We start from the raw sequence: 15,400 nt of genomic DNA on the forward strand, positions 1-15,400 counted from the left end.
GGAGTTAGAGCGGGGGAGAATGGAGGCAGTCACCAGCAGATGGGGAAACTCGAAATGTCTTCGGACTATCCCAGCTGGGGGCTATTATCAAACAAGTGTAGCAGCAGATACTAAGGATAGGTAGGAGCTGGCAACAGTGACCAGCCTTGAAAGGCAGTGAATTTAGTGACTACCTTTAGACTGCTGAGCCTAGTGTGGGCCAAACCTATTAGATACCTGATCCAGATTAACTTACCTTGCTGATGGGTCGACTATGCAGGGACCAGGCCAGTTTCTCATTAGGGACCACATTCATTTTCTTCTGCTGTGATCCCACTCACTCTTACACAGAAATACACACGCACAAAAACAGAGGCAATGCTTTTCATGCACAGCCTTCGTCAATTCACCGCAGTTTGCCACCTGGTGTCGGATTCTTTGCTTACGCTGATCTGTTGGGGTCACTTTTGTTGAGATTTGACTCGGAATTTGGCTGGTACGGTTTGCGACTGCTGTTCTGCAACGAGGGGGGTCTGAAAAAAAAATCACACCATTCATATCTTGTCAATCCCAGTATACCCGAGGAAGATGATGTTTTATAACAACACATTTAGGAACAAGCAACACATCAAACACAACTGCCTTTATTTTTGTGGAGTGCTGACATTATTTTCTTGGCTATGTTACATAACAAAGAAGATATTTATTTAATGAGATATCCAAACATAGAAACCAGCATAGGCAAAGCCCTCCCTCCCTCCCTCCCTCCCTCCCTCCCTCCCTCCCTTCCTCCCTTCCTTCCTTCCTTCCTTCCTTCCTTCCTTCCTTCCTTCCTTCCTTCCTTCCTTCCTTCCTTCCTTCCTTCCTTCCTTCCTTCCTTCCTTCCCCTCAACAGACAGATGCTTCTAGGATTTCCCTGATGTTACTGACAAATCTACCCTGGGGAACAAAGGATGCTCCACTATTAAGGGTAACGGGGCTCCAACCCGCTACCCATAACGGAGGAACCAAGCTAGCCACTGAAACCCCTGAGCACTCCCGCTGGAGTAGCAAGAGCTCAGGAGGCGCTCCTGGGCTGGCTTTGTTGAAATTAGGTACATTTGATTGCCCTTCACTTACCCTAGCCTGCACATGCCCAATGGCCCATGCAAGACCGGGGGCATTTTGCTTCCCCAGCCTTGCATGGCCCATTGGGCATGCAGGCTGGGGTACTGCAGGTCCAGAAGTTCTCAGGGTGTGCTCTTGTGGAGGGGAGTTGGTGGCAAGGCGGCCCTGCCAAGAATGTCAGCAAGAGAGAGGTGTTTGGTGGACACCTTCCCCTGCTCCCTGGCTCTTCCTTCTGCGGTGGGCGGGAGCTTGAGGGCAATCTGCAGCAGCGAGGAGTGTGGCGGCAGCGAGTGTGGCGGCAGCGAGAGTCCCAAGCTGGAGCCGAGGTGCTGCGCAGGTAAGAAAAAAAACCTTTGTGTACATATGTATGCATTTGTATTTTTTCCATTTGCATTTTTGTAGCACTAATCTAGACAGGAACAGAGCATTGACTGCATGCACGCAAAGGGTTTGGTCTGTGTAAGTGTGTGAATGTGCGCACATGTGAATGGGAGTGCAGTGTGTAAGTTGCATATAGGTGCATGTGTGAATGAGAGTGCACTGTGTATATTGTATATAAGTGTGTGTGTTAATGAGTGCAGTCTGTATGCTGTAGTATAGGTGCACGTGTGTGTCTATAAATGTGTTTGTTTGTTTATTTATTTGTTTGGCAATGCACACCAAACCCTTAGGTAGACGGGCGCAACAGAAACAAGAAATCTTAAAACCTAGTTACAGTGCAAAGGTAGCAATACAGAGAGCAGTGATTGCAATAGGAGCCAGGTACAAGGTAAAAGATACATTAAATACAAAGCAGTGGTCTTGGTAGGTCACGGAAGCATTATCTAGAGTGTCAGTAAAAACACGCCCACATATACACTACGTGCAAGGTTAACCAAGCTACAGTGTGGTCTGGTGGAAACAAAGGATCGTGTAGGGGCTGGAAAGGTGGAAGTGTAGTTCGTCAGTTAGGTGTCATTAGTGTGTAGCCAATTGAGTATCTTGTGTCTGAATTTACGGTAAGGTTGTACTAGTCTGAGGTCGATGGGTAGTTTGTTCCAACATTGTGCAGCTTTGACAGGGAAGCTGGTTCCTCCTGCTGTCGAACGTTTGAACCTAGGAATCTCCAACATAAATGAGTTGGCGGATCTCGTAGGGCGGATAGCTGTTCTCCTAGTGATTTTATCCATTAGGTATGGGGGTGCTAAGTTATTCAGGCATTTGGAGGTGAGGGATGCTGTTTTGAGGAGAATTCTGTCCGTTATTTTCAGCCAGTTAACCTCTTTCCTGAATTTGGTAATATGCTCTCTGTAGGGGATGTTCAGTGCTGCCCTCCCTCAGGGCGTTATTCTGCAGTCTTTGAATTTTGTCTGTAATATATTTATTGGCTCCTGAGTACAGGGCATTACAGTCATCTAATCTTGACATAATAAGAGCAAGTGTGGCTAGTGTGGTGCAACTCGCTCTCGAGAGGTATGGTCTGGAGGCTCTGATGAGTTTGCAAGTGTACGTTGTGGATGAGGCAAGGGAGTTGGCTTGCTTTTTGAGAGTGAGAGAGGAGTCCAAATAGAATCCTAAAGTTTTAACTACAGACATCACCTTGATAGGATTGTTATAAATGTTGAAGGATATGTAGTTTGGGCTGAGTTTTTGGATATTAACTTCAGAGCCTAAGATTAGTAACTCTGTTTTTTCGTCATTCAGGCAGAGGCCATGGGATGCCAACCATGCCTGAATGAGGATGTATATTTGGTTCACCAAGGCTGAGTCTGCCTCGAAGTTGCCCGAAAGGGGTATGAGGATCTGTGTGTCATCTGCATAATTAGTGTAGGTGACACCCAGTCTATCCAACTTGTTAAACAGAGGCTTGGTGAAGATATTATACATAGTAGGGGAGATGCAGGAACCTTGTGGGACCCCGCAGGTTATTTTAATGGGGTCGGCAGAGGCTGAAGTACAGAAGACTCTCATGGTCCGGTTAGCTAAGAAGGATTGGACCCAAGCTATAGCATCTTTGGTGAAGTTGGCGGCAGATTGGAGGTGGTTGCATAACACTGCATGGTCCACCAAGTCAAACGCTGCAGACGAGTCCAGTAGGAGTAGCAAAGCTATTTTTTCATTGTCCTTTAATTCTTCAATTTGAGTCTTAAGGTCTAGCAGCGCTGTTTCAGTGCCATGGAGAGGGCGGAAGCCCGATTGTCGTGAGCCAAGTAAGTGGTTGGCTTCCAGATAGTCCTGAATTGTTATGTAAGCAGCTCTATCTAAGATTGTAAGAAGAAATGGCACAGTGGTGATGGGTCTGTAATTGGTAGGGATAGTGGGGTCCAGAGTATGTTTTTTGAGTAATGGTAGGACCCAGGATTCTTTAAGATTGGCCGGTACTGTATTAGTTTTAAATGAGGAGTTTATCAACTTGGAGATAAAAGGGGCTAGGTCTCTAGCTGCATCCTTTATTATCTGTGCTGGGCACATGTCGCCTTTACAGTTAGAAGGTTTGAGGGAGAGTATTATTTTTTCTGTTTCAGTAACGGAGATAGACTTGAATCTAAAGGGTGTGGTTGTCCTAGGCGCCGGGGGTCGACTAGTTTGTTGCTCAGTGAGTGGTAGTGAAGCCTTTTTTAGCAATTTTGCATTGTAATGATGACATTTTATTCGATGGAGCATTTTGTATGTTAGTACACCATACTTTATCCTTTGGGGCATTGTCTACCAGTTGGATTGGGGATTCTAGTTCGCGGAGGATGGAGAATAATTCTTTAGTGTTAGATTTAGCTTTCTCAATCCTATCATTGAAGGTATTCTTTTTGGCTTTAGTTATTTCTTTTTTGTACATTTTTGGAAATTCTGTTTTTGTTATTTTCAGAGGTGGAGTGGCGCCAAGTAGATTGGAGTTTCCTTTTTTGTGATCTTAAGGATTTAAATTGGGGGGCACTACTTGCCTAGCTTTGCGCAATTTGACAGGAGCAATCATGTCCAGTGCCTTAGTCATAGCATTGTTGAAGGTATTTACCAATGCGTCGGGGTTGTTATTTTCCATTCCAGAGATGGCAGGGAGGAGAAGGGGGATGAGTTTTTCAACAGTAATATCCTTCTTACTTCTGGTGGGGAGAGGTGGTGCCATGTTATTAGGCTTGGGGCTGAGGAGGTCTAATGCGGCAGAGAAATGTATTAAGTGATGATCTGTCCATGATTGTGGGACAATATCGGTGATGCTGAGATTGCAGTTTAGTTCGGATACGCAGTCAAGGGTCCTTCCTTTGATATGTGTTGGTGAGAGGACTTTTTGCGTGAGGCTGTAGTCGTTTAGTAGGGTTGCAATAGATTCAGCATGTTTGTTGTCAGTATCATTAAAGCCTAGATTGAAGTCTCCCAACAGTAGTGTTTGAGAGTAATTTTTAGTGTTGTTCGCTAGAAGGATAGTTAGGTCATCTACGAAGGTGCCTAAGGGCCCAGGGGGTCTATATATCAAGTGGATAGTTAGAGTACGGTTGTTGGAGAGGGGCAATTTGGTGGTAAGTACTTCACAGGATGTGAAGGGAGCTGGGGTGGCAAGTCTAATGGGGTGGGTTGTTTTGAAGATGATGGCTAAGCCACCGCGTCTGGCATTAGGCCGGCCCACTCTAATGATTTGGTAGTTGTCAGGTACTGCTAACATGAGAGTTGGTCCTGCGGCCTCGTGTAGCCAGGTCTCAGTTATGGCCAGTACATCGAGATGATCATTGTTTAAAATGTCTGCAATTTCAGTAGCATGGGCTACTACTGATCTAGAGTTTATGAGGGACCCTGTTAGCATTAGAGTACTGTCAGGGTTGGCAGTTGGCAATATTTTGTGAGAACAGGTATCTCGGGAGGTGTCATATTTGGGGGGAGTTTGGTCAGTGGTATTGGGGGTTTGCGTTAATATGGAAGAGGGCTTCTTCGTCCGGGTAATAGTTTGATTATTTGCGTTGTTGGGTAGGTTTCTATAAGGTTCGTAAATAGGGGACAGTCTAGACCTAAGTCTCAGGTTTCTATCCTTAGGTGGGTTTGTTAAGATGGCAGTGGCCATAATAATTATGATGGCACAAGTAAGTAGTGCCGTCTGGGCTAGTTTAGTTAAGTAGGTAGAGGTCATTGTCAAACTATGCTGAGGTCATACTAACATCTAAGTAATTAAATTCAGTGTAGATGAAGGAGTGGTGGGATTAGATGAAGGAGTGTGTGTGCATGTGAGCTGCGAGAGGAGGGTTGCTGATTGAGGGGAGGGAGGTGTTCATTAAAGTCCCAAAGTAAAAGATTAATACTTTAAATATTTTTACTGGCATGTGTGAGAAACCGGAGGGCACTCTCCCAAGCAAACTTCGGGAGTCCCTTATTCAGGTGGCCAGGGAAGGGCTGGCGCTCTCGGATCCCAACCCTGGGGGTGGACGAGCGAGGGAGGGTCACCTGGGTAGGAGAGCCCAGGGTTATGCTTGGGGAAATATCCAAGGTGAGGTGCGGTATTATCCCAACGAAAGGGACGAGCAAGACGAGCTTCCTGAAGCTTTTATAGGTTGCACCAACTTAACCTCCCTTTCACCTAAAAGATCTTCCTTATTCAAATCCAACAAACCCTCCGTATCTGATAGATACCCCAGGAGCCCAAACCCTGTTGCACGCAAAACCCACAACTCAGAGAGTCGATAATTCATGAGCTCTGTTGAATGAAAGTCGCAAAGTGGCATATTGATAAGAGTACAAAGAACTGTAAAATTGTTAAGGGAAGACTAACTGCAGATGGGACTGGCACCATGTGGGCGCTGTCTCTAGAAACTCTGTGTAATCCCATATTGATTGAAACTAATGATACCAGAAGGTCGCAATCGTTGACAGAAAAAGGAATTGTAAAGTGGCAAGAGTGAACCCGGTGGAGGGATGCCAGTAAAGAGGGGCAAAGTCTAAAGTCACAAGAAACACTGTGTTTCTTGTGACAGAGGGATGTCCACGGGAACTGTTTAAAAAAACAGTGAAGGAGAGGAAAGCCATAGTGAACCCGGCGGAGGGAGGTTGACGTCCAAACGGGGTCTGAGCCCAGAAGTGGAGGAACCCCGGGGGGGGGGAGAAGAACTATCACCCAAATAAGGAAAATAACGTTTTGATTGAACTTTTTGTTTCAATACTTTACATATGACAGGACCTCAAAAAGAAGGGAACATAGCTATCCGAGGTCCTGGTATCATTCAGGAACTTTCTAGGGATCTGCGCCCGGAAGAGGAGGATCCAGGGGTGAACCCATCACCCAAAGTTCATTTAGAAAAGGAACTGATTACTTGATTGGATTGAATACGATTTGTGAGGGTTCTGCGCCCGGAAGTACCAGCAAAGAGAACTTTTTGTTTGTTATTTTAAGTATATCAGGCCTCAGAGGCAAGAGACTTTTTCTCCGGAAAAGAGAATTCACCAACAAAGGTTGTGATACATGAAAGCTGAACTGTCGTCTCGTGCTGGGAAGGCTCGAGAGAGTGCTGTGTTCAGAAGTCCCACCTTACTCTGTGCTAAAAGTGGGGAAGGGGGACCCCTGGCAATCACATCCTGACATATTATTTGTGAACACTTCTTTCATTATTGAAAACCCTATCCCACACTCTTTTTGTAATTAGCGTACGGATTGGCAAAAGGCTTTTAGTATAGGCCCTTTTATTTGACACAACGCCACTAGGACTGCCTTATTTTTCATTTGATGGTCAAAGCTTGCTCCCATCTTAGATTTAGGTTTAGAATAGGCATTTTTCCATCTTGCATACACTTTAATAAACACCCTTGAACTGTGATCACTTGTGTCTGTCTTTACTGTTACCACCATGAGTTCCTTACACATGGCATTTTAGGCAAAACTACCATGATGGGTGTTCTTACGTTGGGATACTGGACAACATTGGTGCAGCCTGTATGGACTTGTTATCTTTTACAGTTGCATGGCATTTCTACTGGCATTATGAGCAAAGACAATATGAGGTCCTTACATGGCGATACTGGCCAACATTGGTGCAGCCTGTATGGACGGGTTTCTTTTTACAGTTGCATCGCATTTGTACTGGCATTATGAGCAAAGACAACATGAGGTTCTTACATGACGATACTGGCCAACATTGGTGCAGCCTGTATGGACGAGTTTTTTTTTTTTTACAGTTGCATGGCATTTCTACTGGCATTATAAGCAAAGACAACATGAGGTTCTTAAAAGGCACTACTGGCCTACATTGATGAGGCATGTTTTCTTGCTGTGGCACCATGTTAACCCATTATATTAATACATTTTTTGGGGAGGGGATAACCCCCCTAGTTGGTTTGGGACCCTCACTAGGCTCGGCCCCTCATGCACATTCATGGGAAATGTTTGCACCCCTCCAAATGAAATATTCTCCCGCCTCCATTGCTGAGTTTCTTATTATTGGCACAGAAAAGCAGTAGGGTCTCTAGCAGGTTTTACATGAAAATATACCATGAAAAATACCCTATAATATAAGTGAAGCTGTAAAACAATACCCTTATACTGCACTTTTAAAAAATGAATTTCGATGCAAAGATTTATGTTTTAAAAAAGGGAGCTATCAATCGTATACGGACATGTTAAAATGCAGGAACTACGCCCCCCACCCTCATCCAAACTCCCTGCACCCTAAATCTGTGCCCCAAACAACTCGTTGTCAAACAATATAGTGTTACTTTGAAAACGCAGGCAAACCACACCACCCCTTTACCCCACCATATTCTCCCATTATGCCACCATTAACAATTGAACATGACCACTGTTTTCTCACTTTTTCAGTTACACTATGTGCACTCCTTTTAACCAGCTCCCCCTTTCACATGTCTCACAATAAGCAAATGGATGCTTTTGCTCCGTTGCCTGCCTGTGCGAGAAACCAGAAGGTGTCTCACCCGCTAGTCCTCAGGGATTTATCATCCAGGTGGCCATGAGACAGCCATCGCTGTTGGATCCAGTTCCTGGGGGTGGACCAGTGCAGGAGGATCACCTGGTTGATGGGCCTTCGGAGAGTGGGACACATGATGGCGGGACATGGCATCCCCCTCCCTGTAGCACCTTTACCCCATCCTACCCAGTAGGATATTCAAGAACCTTACCCTCCCTCCTTCGCTTCACAGACACTTTCACATGGACAGCCTGCTTTGGGAGAAAACAGACTCAGGGGTGAGCATTGTACCTAACATGTCCCACTACTATGGTCAGGCAAGGTCAGGCAATTACTGGTAACCACTCACACCTGACTTCCATTAAGCTTCCTTGCATGGATAAAAGGTGGAGCACGAGAGCACACTCTGAGCGAGGCAAAGCACACAAAGCAACAGCATTTTTGAGTTGGCAGCTGAACGACGGGAGAAAGACGGCAAACCAAGAAGGGTTCCCAAGGAGGGGAATACCCTGGCCCTTTTCCGCAAGAAACTGTTACTTTCAAGAACCCTCCGAGTCAGAAAGCGTAAGGCCTGGAAACCAGTCTCAAGAATCCTGCATTGTGCATTGGAGATACCGGAGGCCCTCCCGCGTTACTGACCAAGACAGGGAGAAGCAGCAGCCGCTGTGGTATCGTCCTTGGCTCCAAGAACAAAGAAGCGCTAGAGAGATCAACACAGCCAGTGAGTTGGGAAGACTGATGCAAAACCGGTCTGTTTTGAAGTCAGGGTTGCAAGCGGCAAGATTGAATAACGAGCGCTGGAATGAACATTGTTAAAAGCGTGTGATGAAAGACACGAGTAAAGCTACACTGCTGATGAATGTTTGAAGTTGAGAAGGAAAGATCTGATACTGTTGACAGAGTAGTTCAGCACCATGAATGTGCTCAATCGAAGGCCTCTGTAAGGAATCCTGCCAAAAAGTGATAGAAACGAGAGTAGAAGATTGATCAGAACATTGTGTGAAGTGAATCAAAGTGGTCCTGCGACAGTTTAAACAAACACATTGCACATTTGAAAGTCTTCGATTTTGACATTAGGAGGAAACCGTAGAAAGTGAGATGACATGGTCTGAGCCCGAACAAGGGAGACCAAATGTGAATATTGTGCTAAAAGGGATCCGAGCCTAAACGAGCGAGATCCATGGACTGAGCCCGACCGAGGGAGATCCATGATCCGAGACCGAACGAGGGAGACCAAATATGAATATTGTGGTATAAAAGGAGGTCCAACCCTGAAGGAGGGAGCCCCATGATGAACACTGCTAGCGAGAACTTGTGCATCTGAAGATCCTGATAAAAGTGGAACTTTGATATTTGTTTGTTACAACAGGACCTCTGTAGTAAAAGACTATTATTGGAAAAGAGGCTTTGGCAGAAGGCCCCGATACCTGGGCTCGAACGTGCAACCTTACCCTGTGCTGAAAACGTGGGGAAGGGAAGCCAACTGCTCAACCGTCCTGACATATAATTTATAGGCCCTATTATTTTGACAGAGACGCGACTAGGACTGCGTTACTATTATTTGATGGTCGTAGCTTGCTCCCATCCTTAGATTTAGGTTAGATAGGCATTCAACCAACCCAGTGAAGTTCAATAAACACCCTTGAACTGTGATCACTTGTGTCTGTCTTCACTGTTTGTTACCATGCCTTACTTACAGTCCCTACTAACTATACTATCCCTCTACCCCCTTACTGTTCCTCACCCTTCTTGTGGGTCCCTCTGTGTTTTCTTGGAATTTACCTTGGTTACTCATCTGATACTAGACTTTTCTCTTTCCCTTAAGATTGAAACAGAGCTTTTTGCCTCTGGACGACTCCTTGAAATATCAGAAGCGCCTCAAACCTAATCTGTTTAGTGCTGCCCTCTGCCTATGTTTACGTTATAACGAGTTCAAGTGCCGGTAGTAAATCCTTTCTTTGTTTCCAGAGCCTGGCGTATAACTGGTGGTATTTTCTGCTCTTTCATTTCAATTACATCTCTGTTCGTGTTTCATTGAAAACGAATAGAGAGGTACATCAAAGGAAAGGTCACGGGTTACAAGTACACAGATAGTGAAGACAATGATTCAATCACCAGGGTTTTGGTGAGTACTGACAACCATCCCACCCGTGAAAATAGGAATAATTCCAAATAACTTAGTCCTTATACCCCCCTGGTTGTTACATTAGGCTGGCACCAAAATCTGGTTTATCCTGGAGATTTGGTCTGGAGGTGCTTTCAGGAGTTTTAGATCCAGACTTTGGGGGAGATATAAAAGTACTCTTGCAAAATCATGGAGAACCCCCTTTTGAGATACGTCCTGGGGACAAGATTGCACGAGGAATTCTTGGGAACGTTTGATTTCCCTGTTTTGAGGCGATAGAGCCCGAGGAAACAGAGTTAGTTTAGGTTTTGGGGAGGCCGATAAGAAACTTAAAATTGGAGTCAAAGCGTAAGATGAAACCACCATGCTTCCAGACTTTGTGTTCGTCCAACGAAATAACCCAATGCTGGCAGAGGCTTTCTTGACAGTAATTCCTGAGGAAGAAGGCCCAGACAAAGGAAGTCCCTTTTTCTTCTTGAACCAGGGAGTACTGTATCGAAGAGAAACATCAGGAGAAGGCATAAGTAAAACCCAATTGGTAATACCCAGAAACAATAGAAAAATTGTGTTAGAAATTGCACACTCTCTCTTGACAGGGGGACACTTAGGACAATCTAAGACCCAATCTCATATTAGTGGAAAATTCTATTGGCCGGGTATACATGCTGCTATAAGGAACTTTGTTCAGACATGTGAAATATGTCAAAAGACCATCTCACATATCCACTTCCGATAATCGAAATTCCCTTCTCCCGAATTGGGATGGATATTATTGGACCATTAGAAACTAGATTGTCCAGCAGAGGTGATGCACCTTTGTTTTGAGATGACTTCCGGTCCTCGAAGAGGTAGGGTCTACCTTGAGATGAAGCCACTATGCCCACTGTTTTAGATAGTCCGGGTAAGAGACCTCTCCCTCGGGATAGACCAAATGAGAAGGGAAAAAGCCTTGAAAGGTGTAAAAAACCCTTCAGCAGCAGTCCGTAGAGATGAGGACTTCCAATGGAATAGTCGGATAAGTATTCAATGAGTAAACCTGAGATGAATGCAATGAAGAAATTCCTGTGATGAGAAATATTCTCAATGGAAACAACAATGGTATGCAAGAGCAGTAAAGGGGGAAAAGATGAGTTCCAACTGAAAGCATGAATGGAGATATGCAGGAAGCAAGCAATAGTAAGTAGAGGAAAGACTGAGTCCTCACAAGAAAAGGGTAGAGAGAGAGAGCTCAGAAAAGCAGGGCCTGCCGTGGCAGAAGGAGGCAATGAAGCTGAGGCATGAGGGATAAAAGAGCGAAGGAGTATTTCGAAAGAAATGAGCAGTGTATGACCCAAAAGGAGAAAAGCTTCAGGGGTGGCAACGCGAAGAGGCACAGCTGGATGTTGCATAAATGAATGCAGGTGGCCATCTTGGAATAAGACTAGACCGAGAAGCGCGTTCCAGTCAAAACGTGATGGAACATTAATGGCGTCCTATGCACGAGTACTTTCAGTCTCCAGGAAAGAGGAACAGTGACAGTATTCCCCCTTCTGTACCCTGCCAAACTTGTTTTACCTGGATGAAGACAGTGAAATTGCTGCAACAATTTTGGCGCTTTGATATAGGACTTGGGATCCCAGGAGTTTTTCGATTCGGGATAGTCCTTTCAATGAACAAGATATTGTAACCTTCGCTTACGGTAACAGGAGTCACAAATGCGGGAAACTTCATACTCCTTGGGTTCTTGAGAGGGAGCATAGGACACTTTCTTCTTATTTTGACAATAGTGGTCAGGAGTGAAGGAGCGTAATAAAGAGGAATGAAATACAGGGTGTAGTCTGCTTAATGACAGAGGTAGTCGCAAGCGAAACGCCACAGGATTGATTTTGGTTATTATTTCAAATGGTCCAAGGAATCGGGATGAACGTTTTGAAGGATGGATCCATCTGGATAAGTATTTGGTGGACAACCATACCTTTGAACCCACCTCCAACTCCGGTGTGGGGCTCCTCTGTGGGTCGGATCTGAACTTGTATTCTTTTCTTTTCCAGCAGGTCCCCAGCATCCTGGTGGGCTTTGGATATGTCTCGCAAGAGTGAATCAATAGTGGGTATTGCAGTGGTAGGGGCACTGGAATAGGTAGAAAGTGTGGAGTCCGTAGGTGCAAAAGAAAGGGCTTGTGCCAAAAGCAGTGTGAACAGTGTTATTGTAAAACAACTCCACTGAGGTTAGGACACCCACCCAATCATCTTGTTTGTCCTTAATGAAAAAGCAGAGGTATTGTTCCATAGTGGCATTCAATCTTTCCGCCTGCCCATTAGATTGAGGGTGGTAACCTGACGAGAGGGCTCTTTCAATGCCAAGTTTTCTGCATAAGATCTTCCAGAAAGCTGAGGTGAATCGAGTGTCTTGGTCGGACGTGATGGACTCAGGTATGCCATGGATGCAAAACACTTACACGAAGAACATGTTTGCGGTTTCAGAAGCTGAGGGTACCCCAGGTAGGGGGATGAAGTGAGCTAATTTAGAAAATGAATCCACTACCACCATGATTGCTGTATAACCCAGAGAGGGTGGTAGGTCAACCACGAAATCCATGGCTCCAGGGTCTGGTGGGAGTAGGTCTTTGTTCTAACAGACTTATGGGTTTTCCGGTTCTGTACATGCATTGGCAACATACAGGACAACACCTGCCAAAATTCTTGATGTCTTTGCACATAAACGACCACCAAAAAGATTGTTGAACCAGATCCAGGGTGGCATCATAACTTTATGCCCTGCTATAAGTCCCTCGTGACACCACGACATAGCCCTTTATTGGAGTGGTTTTTTGGGTAGGAGTAGCCAATTATCATAGAACAGAAAGCCTTCTTACTTAACAAGAGACGGGAACGTTGCACGGTTCTCCGATGAAGAGGCTTCTCTCACTTCTCATAGAAATTATGAAACAAAATAGAGGAACTTGTTTCTGGAAAAAAAGGAGTTCTGTCTTGGAAGTGGCCAGAGATTCACCTGAACAAGTCCTGGAGAAACCGTCTGCAAACATGTTCTCAGTTCCCGGAATGTATGTGATAGTGAAATCAAACTGAGCAAAGAAAAAGGCCCATCAGGCTTGTCTGGCATTCATCCACTACATCTGCTGCAGAACACGTAAGTGCCTATGATCAGTACAAATCTCAAATTGATGAATGGCTCCTTGGAGAAGATGAAGCCACTCCATACAAGCTTGTTTCATCGCCATTAGCTGCTTTTCAATAACCGAGTAGTTGAGTTTGCTCGCGGTAAAGGTCTTTGAAAGATAGGCAATGGGATGTTCTTGGCCGTCCATGCACTGTTTAAGAACTGCACCTAGAGCCCCTGCTGATGCGTCCGTCTCTACCACAAACAGCAGTCTTTGATCGGGCTGTTTGAGAATAGGGGCAGAGCAAAACAAATCTTTGAGATGGCAAAAGGCTTCCTCTAGATGTGTCCCCCATAGGAATGGAACATTCTTCTTAAATAATACCGTCATGGGCAGGACAGTCCTAGAGAACTATGGAATGAATCTGCGATAGAAATTGCTAATCCCAGAAACTGTTTAACCTCTTTGATAAAGGTAGGAGCAGGCCAAACTAGAACAGCAGAGACTTTGCGTGGATCCATTGCTATACCTTGATCCGACAAAATGAATCCTAAATACGGTACGGAAGAGACTTTCTCTGGTTTGACCAGGAGCTGATTGTCTCTAAATCTGTCTAGAACCTCTGATACATGTCTTCGGTGGAGATCCTTGGATCGAGAAAAGATTAAGATTTCGTCCAAGTAAACAATGACTGACTGAAACAACAGATCCGAAAACAACCGGTCCATAAACCTTTGGAATACCACAGGAACATTAACAAGGCCGAAAGGCATGACCTGGTATTCAAAATGGCCATAAGGAGTCCTAAAATCAGTCTTCCATTCATCTGCCTGGCGAATCCATAAGAGATGATAAGCACCCCAGGGGTCAAGCTTGGAAAACTTGACTGATCCTTGGACTGCTTCTAGGATCCCCTTCATGAGGGGCATGGGATACCAGTCCTTTATTGTTAATCAATTTAGACCTCTGTAATCGATGCACGGTCTGAGTTCTTGTGTATATTTTTTAGGTATGAAAAACAGCAAAGCTCCAGCTGGTGATTTAGAAGGATGGATGAGACCATTTTGAAGATTAGCTTCCAAGTATTCTTTTTGAGCCTTCTTCTCTGGAATAGTCAAGGAAAACATGCGTCTGAAAGGAACCAAAGAGTCTGGTGTCAGATCAATAGCGCAGTTGCCGGCGGGTGAGGGGGTAATTCATTGGGGATCTTTTCCAAGAAAACCTCCTTGAATCCTTGGTAATGTGCTGGTATACAATGAATACCCGTAACACTAGATTCGGAGACCGCACACTCTACCACTGCAGTACCTCCAGTCAATCAACAGATTGTGTCTCTGTAACCAAGGGATACCTGATATGATTGGTAAATGAGCAGCTGTAATTGTGTTAAACTGCAGTGATTCCTTATGGTCAAAAACCGACATCTCCAAGGAGCTGGAAGTATGAGTGATGGGACCTGAAATAAGAGGATTACCATAGACTCCTTCCACAGGTTGGTGTTCTCCTCGTTCTTCGCAAGGTATATTTCCTTGTCTGCCCACAATGTGTCCATAACGTTTCCAGCCACTCCGCAATCTGCAAGGTCAAGAGCTTCAATGTTTTTGATCGGGTAGATGTAGGAGTACCCAAACCACGAAAAGACATGTGTCTTCAGTCTTTAACGAGCAGGAATGAGAAGTGTACAAGGGACCACCCTCAATACCCCGGCCGGCGATCCTCTCTAGGACCGAGGTCTTTCGTTTCCCCACCTTCGATGAGGTACTTCAGGGCAGTCTTTGAGTAAAAGACCACTCGAACCACAATACATGCACATGCCAAACTTTCCTCTGTGTCGTCTTTCGGGGGGGGAGATTAGAGTCCTTGGTAGCTCTGATCTGCATGGGTTCTTCCTTGTTAGGCCCTCCAGTCTTGGGAAATGACTGAGTTGAAGTAGAAGTAGGTACTGCCCTGCTTTAGTGTCTTTTCCTTTCGGTTCTTCAATCAGTGAGACCATAATCAATCTGAAGAAAAAGCGAGATAAGATCAGACAAAGTAGCAGGCCGTGCAGGCCAGTTCGTACTTGAGCTCTTTATGAAGTCCCCTTCTGAAGACAGCATATTGAGCCTCCTCTGGCCATCCGGCTTTGGTGGCAGTCTGCTGGAAATTTGTGATATTAGTCATGAGATCCGATGGCCCCTGTCGAATATCAAGAAGTGTCTCACAGGCAGTATACATCAC

General features: G+C 45.1%; 1 protein-coding gene across 2 annotated transcripts in view; it reads right to left on the reverse strand.

Annotated features, from left to right (window-relative positions):
• The window catches only part of LOC138514356 (uncharacterized), a 420,747-nt gene that overhangs the window by 123,610 nt on the left and 281,737 nt on the right, over nt 1-15,400 (reverse strand). For both annotated transcript variants that reach the window (XM_069629817.1, XM_069629816.1), the window contains one exon: nt 426-512. In XM_069629817.1, the coding sequence (XP_069485918.1) occupies nt 426-512 (87 nt within the window). The remainder of the gene's footprint in view (nt 1-425; nt 513-15,400) is intronic.

This window comes from Ambystoma mexicanum, chromosome 12 (assembly GCF_040938575.1).
Source record: "Ambystoma mexicanum isolate Mex_15411 chromosome 12, UKY_AmexF1_1, whole genome shotgun sequence".
NCBI classification, from domain to species: Eukaryota; Metazoa; Chordata; class Amphibia; order Caudata; family Ambystomatidae; genus Ambystoma; species Ambystoma mexicanum.